This window comes from Balaenoptera ricei, unplaced genomic scaffold, assembly GCF_028023285.1.
Source record: "Balaenoptera ricei isolate mBalRic1 unplaced genomic scaffold, mBalRic1.hap2 scaffold_548, whole genome shotgun sequence".
NCBI lineage: Eukaryota > Metazoa > Chordata > Mammalia > Artiodactyla > Balaenopteridae > Balaenoptera > Balaenoptera ricei.
In genome coordinates, this window is record NW_026777733.1 from 105,363 (window position 1) to 119,325 (window position 13,963).

At 45.8% G+C, this 13,963-nt stretch overlaps 1 protein-coding gene and 1 pseudogene across 10 annotated transcripts in view; both read left to right on the forward strand.

Moving 5' to 3' along the window:
* LOC132358901 (leucine-rich repeat-containing protein 37A-like) overlaps positions 1-1,402 on the forward strand; it is a 44,602-nt gene extending 43,200 nt beyond the window's left edge. For 8 of the 10 annotated variants that reach the window (XM_059912158.1, XM_059912161.1, XM_059912153.1 and 5 more), the window contains 3 exons: positions 791-845; positions 927-1,079; positions 1,182-1,402. In XM_059912158.1, coding sequence (XP_059768141.1) covers positions 791-845; positions 927-1,076 — 205 coding nt within the window. In that variant the 3' untranslated portion in view covers positions 1,077-1,079; positions 1,182-1,402. Of the gene's footprint in view, positions 1-790; positions 846-926; positions 1,080-1,149 lie in introns of all 10 variants that reach the window. The other 2 variants (XM_059912154.1, XM_059912163.1) reach the window with 2 other exon arrangements.
* Positions 1,403-7,903: 6,501 nt separating this feature from the next.
* LOC132358900 (RAD52 motif-containing protein 1-like) lies at positions 7,904-13,930 on the forward strand (annotated as a pseudogene).
* The last annotated feature ends 33 nt before the right edge of the window (positions 13,931-13,963 follow it).

Here is a 13,963-nt window from a genome sequence, read left to right on the forward strand (position 1 = left end):
AAGAAGAGGGTCCCTTTCCACTGAGGACTTCTCTACTGATCACACTGTGCTTGGGCTGTGAGCTCCGTTTTATGTCACAATTCAGTATACACATACTATATGGGCATAAGTAGTTTCTGAAACAAACTTATTGTGCACTCTGATTTTTTTCTATTCTATTTGTATTCAAAAAGAGTATTTCGTGTTTCCCTGCTGGTCATGGCCTTTAAACTGATTTCACAATTCACTGACACCTCAGTGACAGCCTGCAGTATGAAAGTCAGAGAGCTATAGATAACTTTGCTAGTTGGGTTCAGGTGTTTACTTGGTGTGATTCAACTTATAGGATAGGATAGAGCAGCCAGGAAAATAAAAGCACCTTCTCCCCACAGCCACACCCCCAGCAAATGCTGCATGTGCGACTAAGTCCGAAGCGGACTGGTGTGAAGCGCATCTAGAGAGTAACGTGTTTCTGCCCAGCGCCGCTGTGCAGTGTTTTCACTGCACGAGGGCACTTGGCCAAGGGCCAAGAAAGGTGAACGGGGCTGAAAATCCTGCCTATACTCCATGCTAAGCCACATGCAAAGGTCTCCCCAGAGACACGGGGCGGGGGCCATTTTGGACAGACACAGAGAACTTCTGGAAGGCCAGCATGCATGGAATGATTTTCAAGATCCCGGGTCTGTGGTGATTTTGCTCATTGTGATTATGGACTGAGGTACCCATTTAGTCCTAATAAGACCAGAGAGAACACATTGTGAGAGAGATGAAAAATGACACGTAACACTAACTGTGTGTGTTTTCCTCCAAGGGGCTTTTTTCGATTTCTGCTGCGTCAGAGAAGCTCAGGGGAAAGTGAGAGTCAGGTAAATTTGAAGGGGACATAGTACTGTGGCCAGAGAAAGCAGGGGAGATGCTGAATTAATATTTCCCTTTCTGTGTTCCAGGAGGGCTTTTTCGGGAGAAGGCGGCCACTTTGGCTTAGGGATATGTATAGGCCTCTCAACGCCACACGCAAGGAAAACATGGCACAAAAGCTACACGACAGGGAGTCTTCTGATGAGGATGAGATGTACTTCTATAAGGATGTACCGTAAATGGTAGGGGACAATTTAAAATTCTCATCTAAAATGAGGAAATAATGAAAACTATCATTGTTCCTTTCAAAAGTAAAAGTCTTGGCATTATTCTTCTTACCCCAGGGAAGTCATCAAAGCCCCAGCAGAGAAGCTTCTGGCTGCATATTGGATTGATGAAGAGGCGGGTGAGGAAAGTGAGACCGCACACGAGACAGCCACAGAGTGAACCCTGTTCTGCCTCAAGCCACCTGCAAATTTTGTTTTTTAATATCGGCTTCTCAGCATTGCTTGTAAAATACTTCTTTTTCTTATATTAAAGTGTATAAATTCATAACCAAGTCTAACCAGGTGGTAAGGAATTAAAATGTAAATAGTTGAATATTTATATACCAATAACAGGGGCCTGCAAGAAGAAGCAGAGCTGAAACTAGAATCCCTCATGGTAGCCAGTACTTCCACAAGAGGAAACGTGGGCAAAGGAGGGTGAGTAGAAGGATGAAGAGGGGCTTCCCTCCCTTGTTTCCCCAGTATCATCAGTCCCTGGGAACTGGAAAACATACCATCCTCAAGGGGCATAGATGAGTAAATCAAATAGCAATTTATTCTGGTGCTCTCTCTCCTGGTTCATCAAGTACCAGTTATTTACAACATGCCCGACCTCCTGCCCATAGTGGATCATCTACTTCTGGCCCCTCTCGTACGGTCATTGGGGTTGCCAGAATATTTGGATCACTGGGCCTCCCTCCACTGTGGAGCCAAGGCCTGACTTTTCTCCCAACTTCTCAAACTCATGTACAGATGTGTACCCTGTGTACCAAGGTAGGGGGTTCTCCACCATTTCAAGCTGGTGGAAAATTCCCATTGGGTTGTTTTTTTTCTTTAAAAAAAAATCCCAACCGTTGGATAACTAGCAGGGAGGTGCCAGAAAGACAGGGGAAAGAAGAATGTGTGAGAGCAGCCATTGCCCAAGACGGCCCTCCTCAGGCCCTGGCCTCTCCTGACCCCACTGCGGGTCAGTTGTGTGCTGCTCGGCTCCCTCCAGCTCAGCCCAGCACCAAACCTACCCACCTCCTGCCTCCCCCAGCACAGGCCCAGGGCTGCATGATTCCAAGTGATTATATAGTGACAGTGCCACCTGTGGAAGGTGCAAAGGCTCTTCCACTCCTGCCAAGAAAGTCACTAATCGCATTTCTTAAGTCAGTGAGAGTTAAATACATTAATGAGTAAAAGAAATTCTGAATGAACAAGATTTGATAATCTACCAAAATGACCACAGGTGGTGCTGGTGGTTTAGTCATATGAGGTGAAGAACGGTGCAAGCCATGGGGTGATAGCACACGGTCCCCCAGAGGATCAGTGGGCCTGGGAGATAGCCCAGCAGGTTCTGCCGGTTGGGTGGGGCTCCAAGCAAAGTGAACGGCCCATCAGTTCTTCTGAGTTATGAGTTTGCTGATGCTGCATGAGAGACATCTGTTCTCTCAGTGCCTGCCCAAGTCACCTCCCAAAGGTTCTTACTGAGAATGAAAAACAAGTGTTTTTCTCTGGGCGGTGACTTCGGTGAGCCAACAAGTATTTACTGTGTTTAAGGCGCATGACTAATACTACTAACAATAGGAAGCAGCAGCAGCTAACATTTACCACTTGCTTGCTTGGTGCCAAGCCCTGGGTTAGGCGTCTTATGCTCTTATTTAGCCCAACAGTCCGTGGAAGCATATCTTGTTATCCTCGTTTGACAGATAGGAAACAGGGTTTAAAGAATGCAGGTAACCTGCTCAAGGGCCCAAGGCCCCACGTCCAAAAGTGTGAGTTAAGGTTGGAGCCCAGAACTGTTAGACTGCAACAGGGATGCAGAGAAGTATAAGCTGTGTTTGCCACCAAAGAGTTGATAACAATGATAACAATGAGGAGAAGGAGGCAGCTGCTGTTTATTGAGCACCTGCTATGGACCAGGTACAGTACTAGGCACTTTGGTTACACTATTAGGTCACAAGAGCAGAAAGTCCCCATGCCCGCTCAAACTCTGTAATGAGTGGGGGTCTGATTTCAATAAGAGAGGTGGTCACAAAGACAGGGAGCTGACGAGAAACCAAGGGTAGAGATCCTTGTACTACTGGGCTTCCCAAAGTGTGGCCCAGGATTCCAGGTAGCTCCAGGTTCCTAGTTTGGGATATTTCCATTACTTCAAAGTTGGTACATAAATGAGGCTTAGAGAATATTTTTTGCATCATACTACCTCAGATTTGCACATTTTTTTAATTAGTCTCAAATGCTACCCTACCATATTTCTAAGTTAAAATTCCCAAGAGTAAGATTCTGCTTGGCCCAGCTTGACCGAGATTGGGCAGTGTTTTTGCCAGAGCCAGAGACTTCACCCGGCCAGCCTGTGAGTGAGCCGTCTCTCCTTGGATCAGGGACTCATCCCTGGCTGTGGCCCAGAAGCAGGAGGGGTGCCCAGGGTCAGGTGGTACCAAACATGGCCGCCTGGGGCTGCCTCTGTCACCATCTTATGGTGGACAAACTAGCTCAGAGCCGAACTCCTTACTGAGACCTGAGAGATAGAAGGGGAGAGGGAGATACAAGGCCAACAGCTACTAAATGAATGCAAATTCTGATTCCGATGAAATCTGTCAGAGAAGTTAGCCACTTTTTAAAAGATAATGAAATGAGACAATATATGATTAGGGCAAAAATGATACAGAGAAGAAAACTGTAGGATTCAGAGGAGGGAAGGTTAGGAAGCTAGGGAGGGTCCATGAAAAAGGTCGAACTTGATCTGGGCCTGGATTATATGCCAGACACTGTGCCTGGTGCTGGGGAAAGAGTTGATTAGGACAAAGTCCCTGCTCTTGCGGGGCCTTAAGACTGAGAGGAGGCACAGACACCTGAAGACATATTATACATAGAAGACAGTGTGTTGACATGACAATGGCAGTGTACCAAGAAGTGGTTCAGCTCTTGGTTGGCTGCAAAGGAGTAAATGTGAGGGATGGCTTAGAGGAGGGGAAGAAGGAGAAAGCCAAACAGAAGTTTCTTGGGAGGACGAGATGAAGGAAAGGCATTCTAGACGGAGGACAGTACAGAGGCAAGAGGCATGAAACCTTGGGTGGGTTTGAAACGTGTGCAGTCTGGTGTTCCGAAGCATGAAGCACAAGGAGGAAAGGGCAGTAGGTGAGGCTGTGCGGTCGAGCAGAGAACCAATCCCAAAGGGCCTGGTCAAGGCACATGGCGTTGATCAAACAGAGCACAAACTACAATGTTTTAAACAGAGAAGAGACATGACCAAGCTTGAGTTTTATAAAGAGTACTTTGATGGTGGCCTAAAAGTAGAGAGGCCAAGAGGTCAACTTGGTTGTTTAGACCAAGTAGGAACTGGGAGAAAATGGGGCACCAGACCCGAGGTTTTGATGCAACTGAAGAGCATGTACACTGGATACACATGAGTGAGAATAACTGAAAGGACAAGAGCTTATGTTCAGGGAAGGAAAGATTGTACTTTTAAGATCTTTCATGACAAATTCCAGATGATCAGGTCCAAATGTAACCTGGGAATGGAGATCAGTGAGGTGCTGGGAATCCAGAAGGTGATGAGAAATAATTCGGATAGTTCTGGACACTCATTCCTTTCCCCTTTCAGTAGCTCAGCAAAAAGCTAGCTCACCAGGTACCAGCGAGCTCAATGGAAAAACTAGGCTCCCCCTCCTACTGCGACCATTTCTGTCACCAAGCAGTTGCCACTGTTAGTAGTATAGACCTTCCCTGCCTCACCATCCCTGTAACTGTGACGCACTCCAGGCTGGCTCCTCCTCTACGGGAACTCTGGTCATGGGACACACAATCCAGCTAAGTCTGGTCTAATCCCCTTCTCTGAAAGCTTGGGGGTTTGAGTGCACTCTGTTATTGTTCTGCTTATAAGTTCCCCCCCCGAACAATAAAACCCTACTGTATATTTGCACAGTAGGGGGTTGAGGAATTTCGTGCCCAGGAAAATCTGTGGCTTGTTGGCATGGCAAGTATTGTGGTAGAGGAAAGGACTTGGAGCCCAGGACCGAAGTCCCCAACCGTGACGAGGGCATCATTCATTAATATGCCAGTTCAATACACTGAGGGTCTCAAGTCTGTCTGGTTCAACCCCTGAATCAGACAGTGTATTGAGTAGCTGGTGGTAAGTAACCGATCACACCAAAATAGTGGCTCAAAAGAACAGTAAACATTTATTCCTCACAATTTCTGAGTCAAGCCTTTAGGGGAATATCTTGGGCAGTTCTGGCTCTGGGTCTCTCACGAGGTCCTCAAGATATCGGCCAGGGCTGCAGTCATCTGACGGCTGGACTGAGGCTGGAGGGTCCACTTCCAAGGTGGTTCACTGGCTTACCTGGCTGCCAGGGTGGTGCTGGTTGTTAGAGGGAGGCCTCCTTTCCTCCCTGCATGGGCCTGTCTGTCCACCTGCTACTTGATTGAATGTCCTCACTACATGATGGCTGGCTTCCTCCAGAGGGAGCTGTCCGAGAGAGAGACAGAGGTTATTCCTCTTATGGCTCGGCCTCAGAAGGCACATAGCACCACTTCTGCCACATAGCATGGTTAGAAGTCAGTCACTCGTTCCAGCTCACATTCAAGAGGAGGGAACTTAGACTCCACCTTTTGAAGAAAGAAGAGTCAAAGAATTTGCGGACATATTTTAAAACTAGCATAGACAAGAAAATAGAAAGCACTCTAGATATTTCAAGCCAAAAAAAAAAAAAAAAAAGCCAGAAAGAAAGAAAGATTATATCCAAACAGTTGGTGCTTATCACTGAGGGGGCTAATGGTGGTGAAAGTTGGGGATGGGGGTGCATTGTAGCACTGGCCTTCAGGTTACTTTACCACAGCTGCTTTCCATAGACTCAAAACTGCTGCTGCCACTCAGAAGTCAGGAAACTTTGGGAAACCACTGATGAGGTCATTGCAGCCCCAAAGCCCCAAGGGTGGTGACTAGGTGGGGAATATGGAGTCTGCTGCAGAGGAGGAAAGAATGATTTCCATCTGCTTTCCACCTTCCAAATTTCACACAAGTACATTTTATTGGCAGAACCCTGCTGTCGAGGGGATCTGTGAAATATGCTTCCCAGGCTTCGAGCACCTGCAGAGAAGCGGGTAGAAATGGGTGTCAAGAGCCAACCAACACTATCCAACATGCGTCCGTATACAGGTATGGTGAGGAGGCACCACCTGTACTTGGAGAAGTCCTGGAGCCCTAATCCGTTTTTTTGAAATAGGCTTATGGTTGTCCAAGGCTTTGTAAAAGGGGGGTGGTGTCCACATAGAATAACATGGTGGAGAGCTAGCTGATCACAAATCTGGAAGGTGTCACTGTAGTTGGGCAGCAGGTGGGGTACTGGTTGCTGGTGACGTGCAGGCAGCCCCAGAGGTGACTGGAGAAACACCTGGAGTTGATCCTTAGTTGGTCTCTGGAATGTTCTCACTGGAATGAAAGCTGGGTAGACTGCAGGCAGTGCAGCATCGGAGAGAACATAGCTCCATTCAAAAGGGCTGCCAGAGGAAAGGTGCCCATAGGGAAATATCATTTCTCAAAATATGGTCTGTGGACCTCTACACTCAAACATCTCTGGGATGCATCTTTAAAAGGCTGATCCTGGGACTTCCCTGATGGTCCAGTGGTAAAGAATCCGCCTTCCAGACTTCCCTGGTGGCGCAGTGGTTAAGAATCCGCCTGCCAACGCAGGGGACATGGGTTCGAGCCCTAGTCCGGGAAGATCCCACATGCCGCGGAGCAACTAAGCCTGTGTGCCATAGCTACTGAGCCTGTGCTCTAGAGTCTGCGAGCCCCAGCTACTGAGCCCTCGTGGTGCAACTACTGAAGCCCGCTTGCCTAGAGCCCGTGCTCCGCAACGGATTAATCCCAAGTATATTTGAGTACCTAATAGAGTATGAGTGTGCTAGGTACTAGAAAAAGGAAGATAAATCTGAAAATATTGTTCATGAGGTGTTCCTAATCGCTCTGGAGAAGATTATGGATCTTCTCCGTACACAGATAATGGATACAATGAATAAATGGATACATACAATGAATGCAATGGATAATGATGTGGATAATAAATCTATAGTTACTGGTTTGAAACAGTATCAAGAGCCAAGTAATTCCTCCAAAGTCAACAATTTTTGAAGTCAAAGAGCTCAGAAGTAGGTAATGGGTGGGGCTAAGGGTCTGATATATTAAGGTGGAGAAAGTCGTGGTGGGGATGGAGAAACGTGCTCGGTGATTTGGGGGTACTTTAGGAAAATGGGCTAGAAACCAGCTTTTTAAGAGTTTCGTACTAGACTGTTGATGGCTTTAAGGAGTTCTACCTTGATTTGCACATTTAAGACTCATGAAAACACTCAAGTCGAAGGAGTGCATCTTTGGTGGTCATTTCTCACACCGAGTCGGGAAATCTAAATTTTTAAAGTTCAGTGGATAGTTGGCGCTAATTACTTAGTACTCTAGTCTTCTCTGGGAGTTTGAAGAAGAAGCCAGCTGCTTTAGATGCCCGCACCATTCGATCCTGTAAACTCACACTTTGGACTCTACGCTAAAAATACACTTGAATAGAAGCGGTAAACTCCAAGACTTCTGGGCGCGGGAGCTGCGGAAGGGAAACTAGAGGCAGAGACAAGCCCGGAGTGGGAGGGGCGAGGGAGAGGTCCGAGCACCGCCCTCGTCCCACTCCCACCAAACTGGCTCCCCCCCTCAGGCTTCCGTATTAAACAGCGCGTGCGCAGGCGCGCGTGCGCAGGCGCGCGTGCGCAGGCGCGCGTGCGCAGGCGCGCGTGCGCAGGCGCGCGTGCGCAGGCGCGCGTGCGCAGGCGCCCCGAGCCGCGCACGCGCAGTAACGGTAGGATGGTGGCGTTGGTACCTTTTGTGGTTCCCGTCGTGGGTGACAAAACCTTGCTGGTGTGGGAGCTGAGCTCTGGACCCACGGCCGAGGACTTGCAAGTGAGCTGAGCTACGGCGGAGGGAGGGGTGGAGGAAGCCACCTCGCGCCTCAGTAACTGGGCGCCCCGGGGTACTGCTTCAGCACCTCATCTGCCTGTGGTCTCCGCTGAGAGGAATCTTAGTTCTAGAGCCGACCTGAGTAGTCAGCTCGCCCCCACAGATTCTTGAGAGATAGTTCCCAACAGCCGGCATTGCCTCCTAATGCTTCTCGAAGCTTAGGATTTCAGAGGGAAACCTGTTCTTGAGATGAGAAGTGTTTGGAGTCGCAGGATCGCCACAGTTGCCTGCGGCGAAGGGCTGGGGGAATAGAAGGGAACGGGCGGTTTGGCTTCCTGGACGTGAAATTTCCTGCACTTACTTAGCATGGGCCCACCCTACAGCATTCTCTGTTCACAGTCTTCTCCCAGTTTGGCCTTCTGTATTCGGTCCGAGTCTTCCCAAACGCAACAGTGGCCGGTCCTGTGTTCTATGCCATCATCGAGGTTTATTCAGCAAGGGATGCCCACAGAGCCCAAAAGGCATGCGACCAGAAGCAGCTTTTTCAGACATCTCCAGTGAAGGTGGGTCCAAATGTGGAATTCCTCGCTCTACTGGGATGAAGTGCTGAATTTAAAACTAATAGGCCATCGGGAATTCCCTGGCGGTCCAGTGGTTAGGACTCTGCACTTTCACTGCTGAGGGCCCGGGTTCAATCCCTGGTCCGGGAACTAAGATCCCAAGGGGGGGAAAAAAAAATAAAAGGCCAATGTTTGTACAGCACTGTGGTGTACAGAATGCTCTCAGATGCACTGCTCCACTGATCCCCCAGTTCCCCAGTTCTTTCTTTCTTTTTTTTAGATGAAGAAACTCGAACTCAGGATGGTTAAGTGACTTACTTAAGGTTTATGACAGTAAATGTGGAAACTAGAGGCCAAACCCAAACTGAACTGATGTTAAAGCCCATGTCATTTTATGCTGCCCCTTAATTTAAGAAATCTTCACAAGAGTCTTCCTTATATTTACTTTTATGTGGATTTTAAATGTGTGAGGTTGACAAATTGTTTTTTAAATTAATTAATTAATTAATTTATTTATTTTTGGCTGCGTTGGGTCTTGTTGCTGCGCGCCGGCTTTGTCTAGTTGCGGCGAGCGGGGGTTGCTCTTCGTTGCGGTGCGTGGGCTTCTCATCGCGATGGCTTCTCTTGTTGCGGAGCACGGGTTCTAGGCATGCGGGCTTCAGTAGTTGTGGCTCACGGGCTCTAGAGCACAGGCTCAGTAGTTGTGGCGCACGGGCTTAGTTGCTCTGCGGCATGTGGGATCTTCCCGGACCAGGGATCGAACCCGTGTCCCCTGCATTGGCAGGCGGACTCTTAACCACTGTCCCACCAGGGAAGTCCCGAGCTTGACAAACTTTTGTCAGATGTAACATAAAGGAGGCTTCATCATCATCATCACTCTCAAATTGCCTATTCAGAACTCCTTTCAGATTCCAGAAGATGGTTAAAATATTCTTTAATGCATTGTAGAAACCTTATTCCATATTAACATGCCATCCAATTTTACTTCCCCAGAATTAACATTTCATTATGTGCCTCCATTCAGCCACCATTCCTTTTTCAAGGACCTTTTCAATGCCTCTGAATAAGTGAGTGAGGCTTCGATTTCCCAGACCTTTCACTTTATAATTGTGTGTCTTCTCTGATTGGCTTCTTGCTCTGGCTACTTCCTACTGACCTTGCTGCCTATTCTCACCCCTATTTCTTTACTCACTGATTTCACCTTTATTGAATCTGAGAACTCTCCTCAGATGTGACTCCAGGTACACTACCTCCCACTTCTGTACCCTGTTTAACACCCTCTTCAATCCCGGCTGTACTCCCTGGGATTGAAATGATTTCGTGTCAGACATTCTTTAATTTGTGGACCCTGCGACCATTTCACATAACCCCTCAGATATTACGGATGGTCCTGGAAAGATTATGAAACAGTTGCTTGGTATCAGTTGTGAGTAATGAGTTCTTTTCTTATATTGGACATTAAGACCATTCCATAAGCTTAGGTTCTGAGATTGTCACAGCATAAAGCCCGTCACTGATAGAGTAATGAGGAAAATGTTCTACAAGTCACTATAGAGTTGAGAGGAAAGGGCATTCGTATTCGATTTCTTTATTTAATGCAGAGCCTTAGTTTACTACCCACACCCTCGAAATTGTTACCTACTTTAATTATGCGTTCTCTTTAAATTTTATTTATTTATTTATTTGGTTGCACCGGGTCTTAGTTGCAGCAGGCGGGCTCCTTAGTTGCGGCTCAAGGGCTCCCCAGTTGCGGCACGTGGGCTCCCCAGTTGCAGCAGGCAGGCTCCTTTAGTTGTGACTTGCAGGCTCCTTAACTGTGGCGTGCAAACTCTTAGTTGCAGCATGCACGTGAGACCTAGTTCCCTGACCAGGGATCGAACCCGGGCCCCCTGCATTGGGAGCACGGAGTCTTAACCACTGCACCAGCAGGGAAGTTCCAATTATGTCTTCTTTTATTCATTAGCAGGTATATATACTTCTTATCTTTTTTCCCCTGTATTTTTTATAAATACAGACAAGAGAATAACATCTTCAAATAAAATGAAGGAAAGGCCTAATGTATCTGAGTTTTTCTCAGTAGCACAAAGGGAAATGTTTGCCAGCAAGAACTGTGGCAAGGTTATCCCAGATGTCAACTGTCTCTACTACCCAGGGGCTCAGAGCCCTTCTGAAGCTTCCTAATTGTCCAGGACAGCTCCATTATGACTCACCATACAGGGCCTAGCCTCCCTGTTTTAAACGTTGCGACACTCAGCATTTAAAAATTAGTCTCCATTTCTCCTTCCCAGCAGGCAGCTTCAGTTGGAGAAAGTAATTTCATTTTCTTATGTACTCATTCATTCTCTCAGTCAACAGACCATCCCTCCTCTATTATGTGCCAAGATGTATGCTTGTTTCTGGTAACAAGGGAAGAATAATATATGGTTCCTTCAAGCACTTAAGGAGCTCATAAACTAGTGACAGAGGAAGATGCACAAACACATCAATAAAGAATTAACAATGCTTTGACTTTATTTGTATTATTTGAATGTTTATGACTATATTTACATACTGCACCCTGTTCAAAATGGAAATAGACATTTAAGAAAGAACTAGTGATGTAAAAACTCCACAGTAATATGTAAGTTATTTAGAGAGTTAAGACTGGAAATATTTGCACTCTCAAAGAAGCTTGTTAATGCAGATGAACCTCTAATTCTTTTGGTTGCTTTATTTACATTCATCGAGGTATACGTATTCCCTCTTCTAACAGGGGTTAGTAACTTGGGGAGGGGGTGCTACAGATTAAGGTCCTAATTCAGTGGCAGGTCCATCTTATCTCCTCTTCAGGTCATATTCTCAAGCAGGAGCTACAGGATGAGACGACTAAAACAGTTCACTTCCTTTGCTTACCCCCAGCCCCATAACAGGCTTCTGCTGGGCTTCCTTGCTTGCTTTCATCATCACTTTCACCACCAGAGGTCAGGGAACCTTCCGGTTAATCAGGGGCCCTGGAAATGATGCAGAAAAGTACTGACTTAAAAATAATAAATAACATTTATTTAGGGCTCACTGTGAATTCATTGCTTAAAATGTCCTACTTAATCTTCGCAACCACTCTATGAAATTGGTATTGATAAATCTCAGGTATATCCAAAGTAAGTCTCTATGTAGGGTTGTGATATTTTTAGGTCTTTTATGTCTTCAGGTTCGTCTCGGCACCAGACATAAGGCGGTTCAACATAATACGCTTGCCCCAAACAGCTCCAGATGCCAAGAATTGGCAAATTACTACTTTGGTTTCAATGGGTGGTCAAAAAGGATCATCAAGGTAAACTCTGTAGATTTTCTTTGACTAACCAGACTCCTTTCAACATTGAACTCCTAGACTTTAGAGAGAAGAATGGAACAGGGCTATGGGGAGGAGATGTGAGAGGCTTCCACACGGAAGTATCTGAGCATTGGCCTGCCACCTAGAATTAGTGATAATCTCAATGACTTGGATGGTGGTGTCCATAATTTTCTCCAGTATTTGTATGGTATATAATAAAAAAGAGTTGTCCATATCTAGTCATTCATTTGCAAGTCTCACTTGATTTTGAGGCTATAGCATACCTCAACTATTACCTGGGATTGCTGGAGTTTAGTTTTAATTTCTAACAACAGAATATTTGGAAGTCTAGCCTTTCATTCAAAATCCTAACAGCTTCAGGATCTTTCTAACCTTGAAGAAAGGGAAAATGAAGATATTGTGACACCACTTCAGAAGCAATAGCCTGAAGTTCTTCTGTGCTTCAGAGGTGGTGTTGCCCTCCCACGAGTGCAGGAGTCCCGGAGTTGGCATGGCTGAGGAACCTTTGGGTAAGTTGGAGGAAGGTCTGTGTTCCAGTATGTGTGTGTGTGGGGAGGTGAGGGAGTGGGATTGCTCTTTTTTCCTTTCTTTCTGAAACTCAACTTTTCAGATACATCATCACCTTTTCTAAGCAACTAAAGCCCTGGGCAGAATTTTTCTGCCTGACAATATAGGTTTTTATCTTAGGCGATCCCTGACAGCACCTTAAACTTTAGAATTTTAGAACTGACTGCCTGCCAAGAAGCTTAGGAGGAGGGAAAATTAGTTAGTTTTTGTTTTTGTTTTTTGTTTTTGGTTAATAATTTGTTTTGTGCTAAAATAGTCCTTCAAATACAGATGTCTTCTGGCCTTCAGTTATCCCGACAAAATCATTGTCTAAAGATTGAAATAAACTCTTGTGTAAATGTTCAGTCCTTTGCCTCCTATAGAAGGGCCTGAGTGGAGAAAGTAAATGTAGATCCCTAGAAAGGGGATTCCGATTGGTACTGAGTTTTTTCCTAGAATCCATGGCACTTGGGCTTAGGGTTTTAAGTCAGAGGCAGGGCTGTTAGCGAATGGAGTAGAGGAGGCTCCACCATCCACCTGAGTGGGTGATGGTTGAGGAGAGGCCAGATCATCTGCACTACCACCAAATCTATCTCCCTGTATGAATCCAGCCCTTTACGCACAGGAGAGCAGGGTCTGTAGCAGTGTAGCCTCAGCTTGTCCATTTGAAATCTGTGAGTCATATGAGATTTGTGCCACGTCCTTGGTTTGCATTTCCCGTCTAGTTAGTATTTTAGGAACTTCCAGAATAGATCTGAGCAGTGAAACTGTGCCATGCCAGGGTATACCTACAACAGAGACATTCAGCCGTACCCCAGTGTTGTGCCTGCCCTTAATCACTAAGATAGTGAGCTAAGAATCACAGATGCTTTTTTAGTTTTAAACATATAACCTAGAAATCAGTTATTCAGATGATAGGCATTTTAAATTCATCTGTTTTGGTTGGATTTAGGGTCATTATCATTCCTTATGAAAAGGAAGGTAACCCAGAAGCTTGCTATTCAGAAGGCTATGACAGATGCATTCCAGAAACTGCTGATGGTGGTTTTAGGTAAGACCTTTTTGACTGTCCTTGAAGTGCTTCAGTTTCAGTGAGCAAAGAAACTTATTTGAAAAGTTAATTGGATGAAAGTAATGGTTATCTAAAACATTACATATTCTTTCATTCACCAGATGCTTTCACAGCAGCAGTCTTAAATTTGTTCTTTGTGGCATTTATGAGAAAAACGACAGCAACTATTATTGTCCCCAGTGTTGAGATGTAGAATGACTTGCCTCAGTTCATACAGAAAGTGTTTGGTCCCATTCTTCCTCAATTGCTTGCTTATCATACAGAATAGTGCAGTGATTATAAGCCTTGGACACCTGTGTTTGAGTCCTAACTTTGTCTCTTAGATTTTGTTGTTGTTGTTGTTGTTGCAATTTTAGGTTTTTCTAGCCGGAGACATCTGAAGGTATTTAATATCACTAAGCTGCAATTTCTTTATCTGCAAATAGG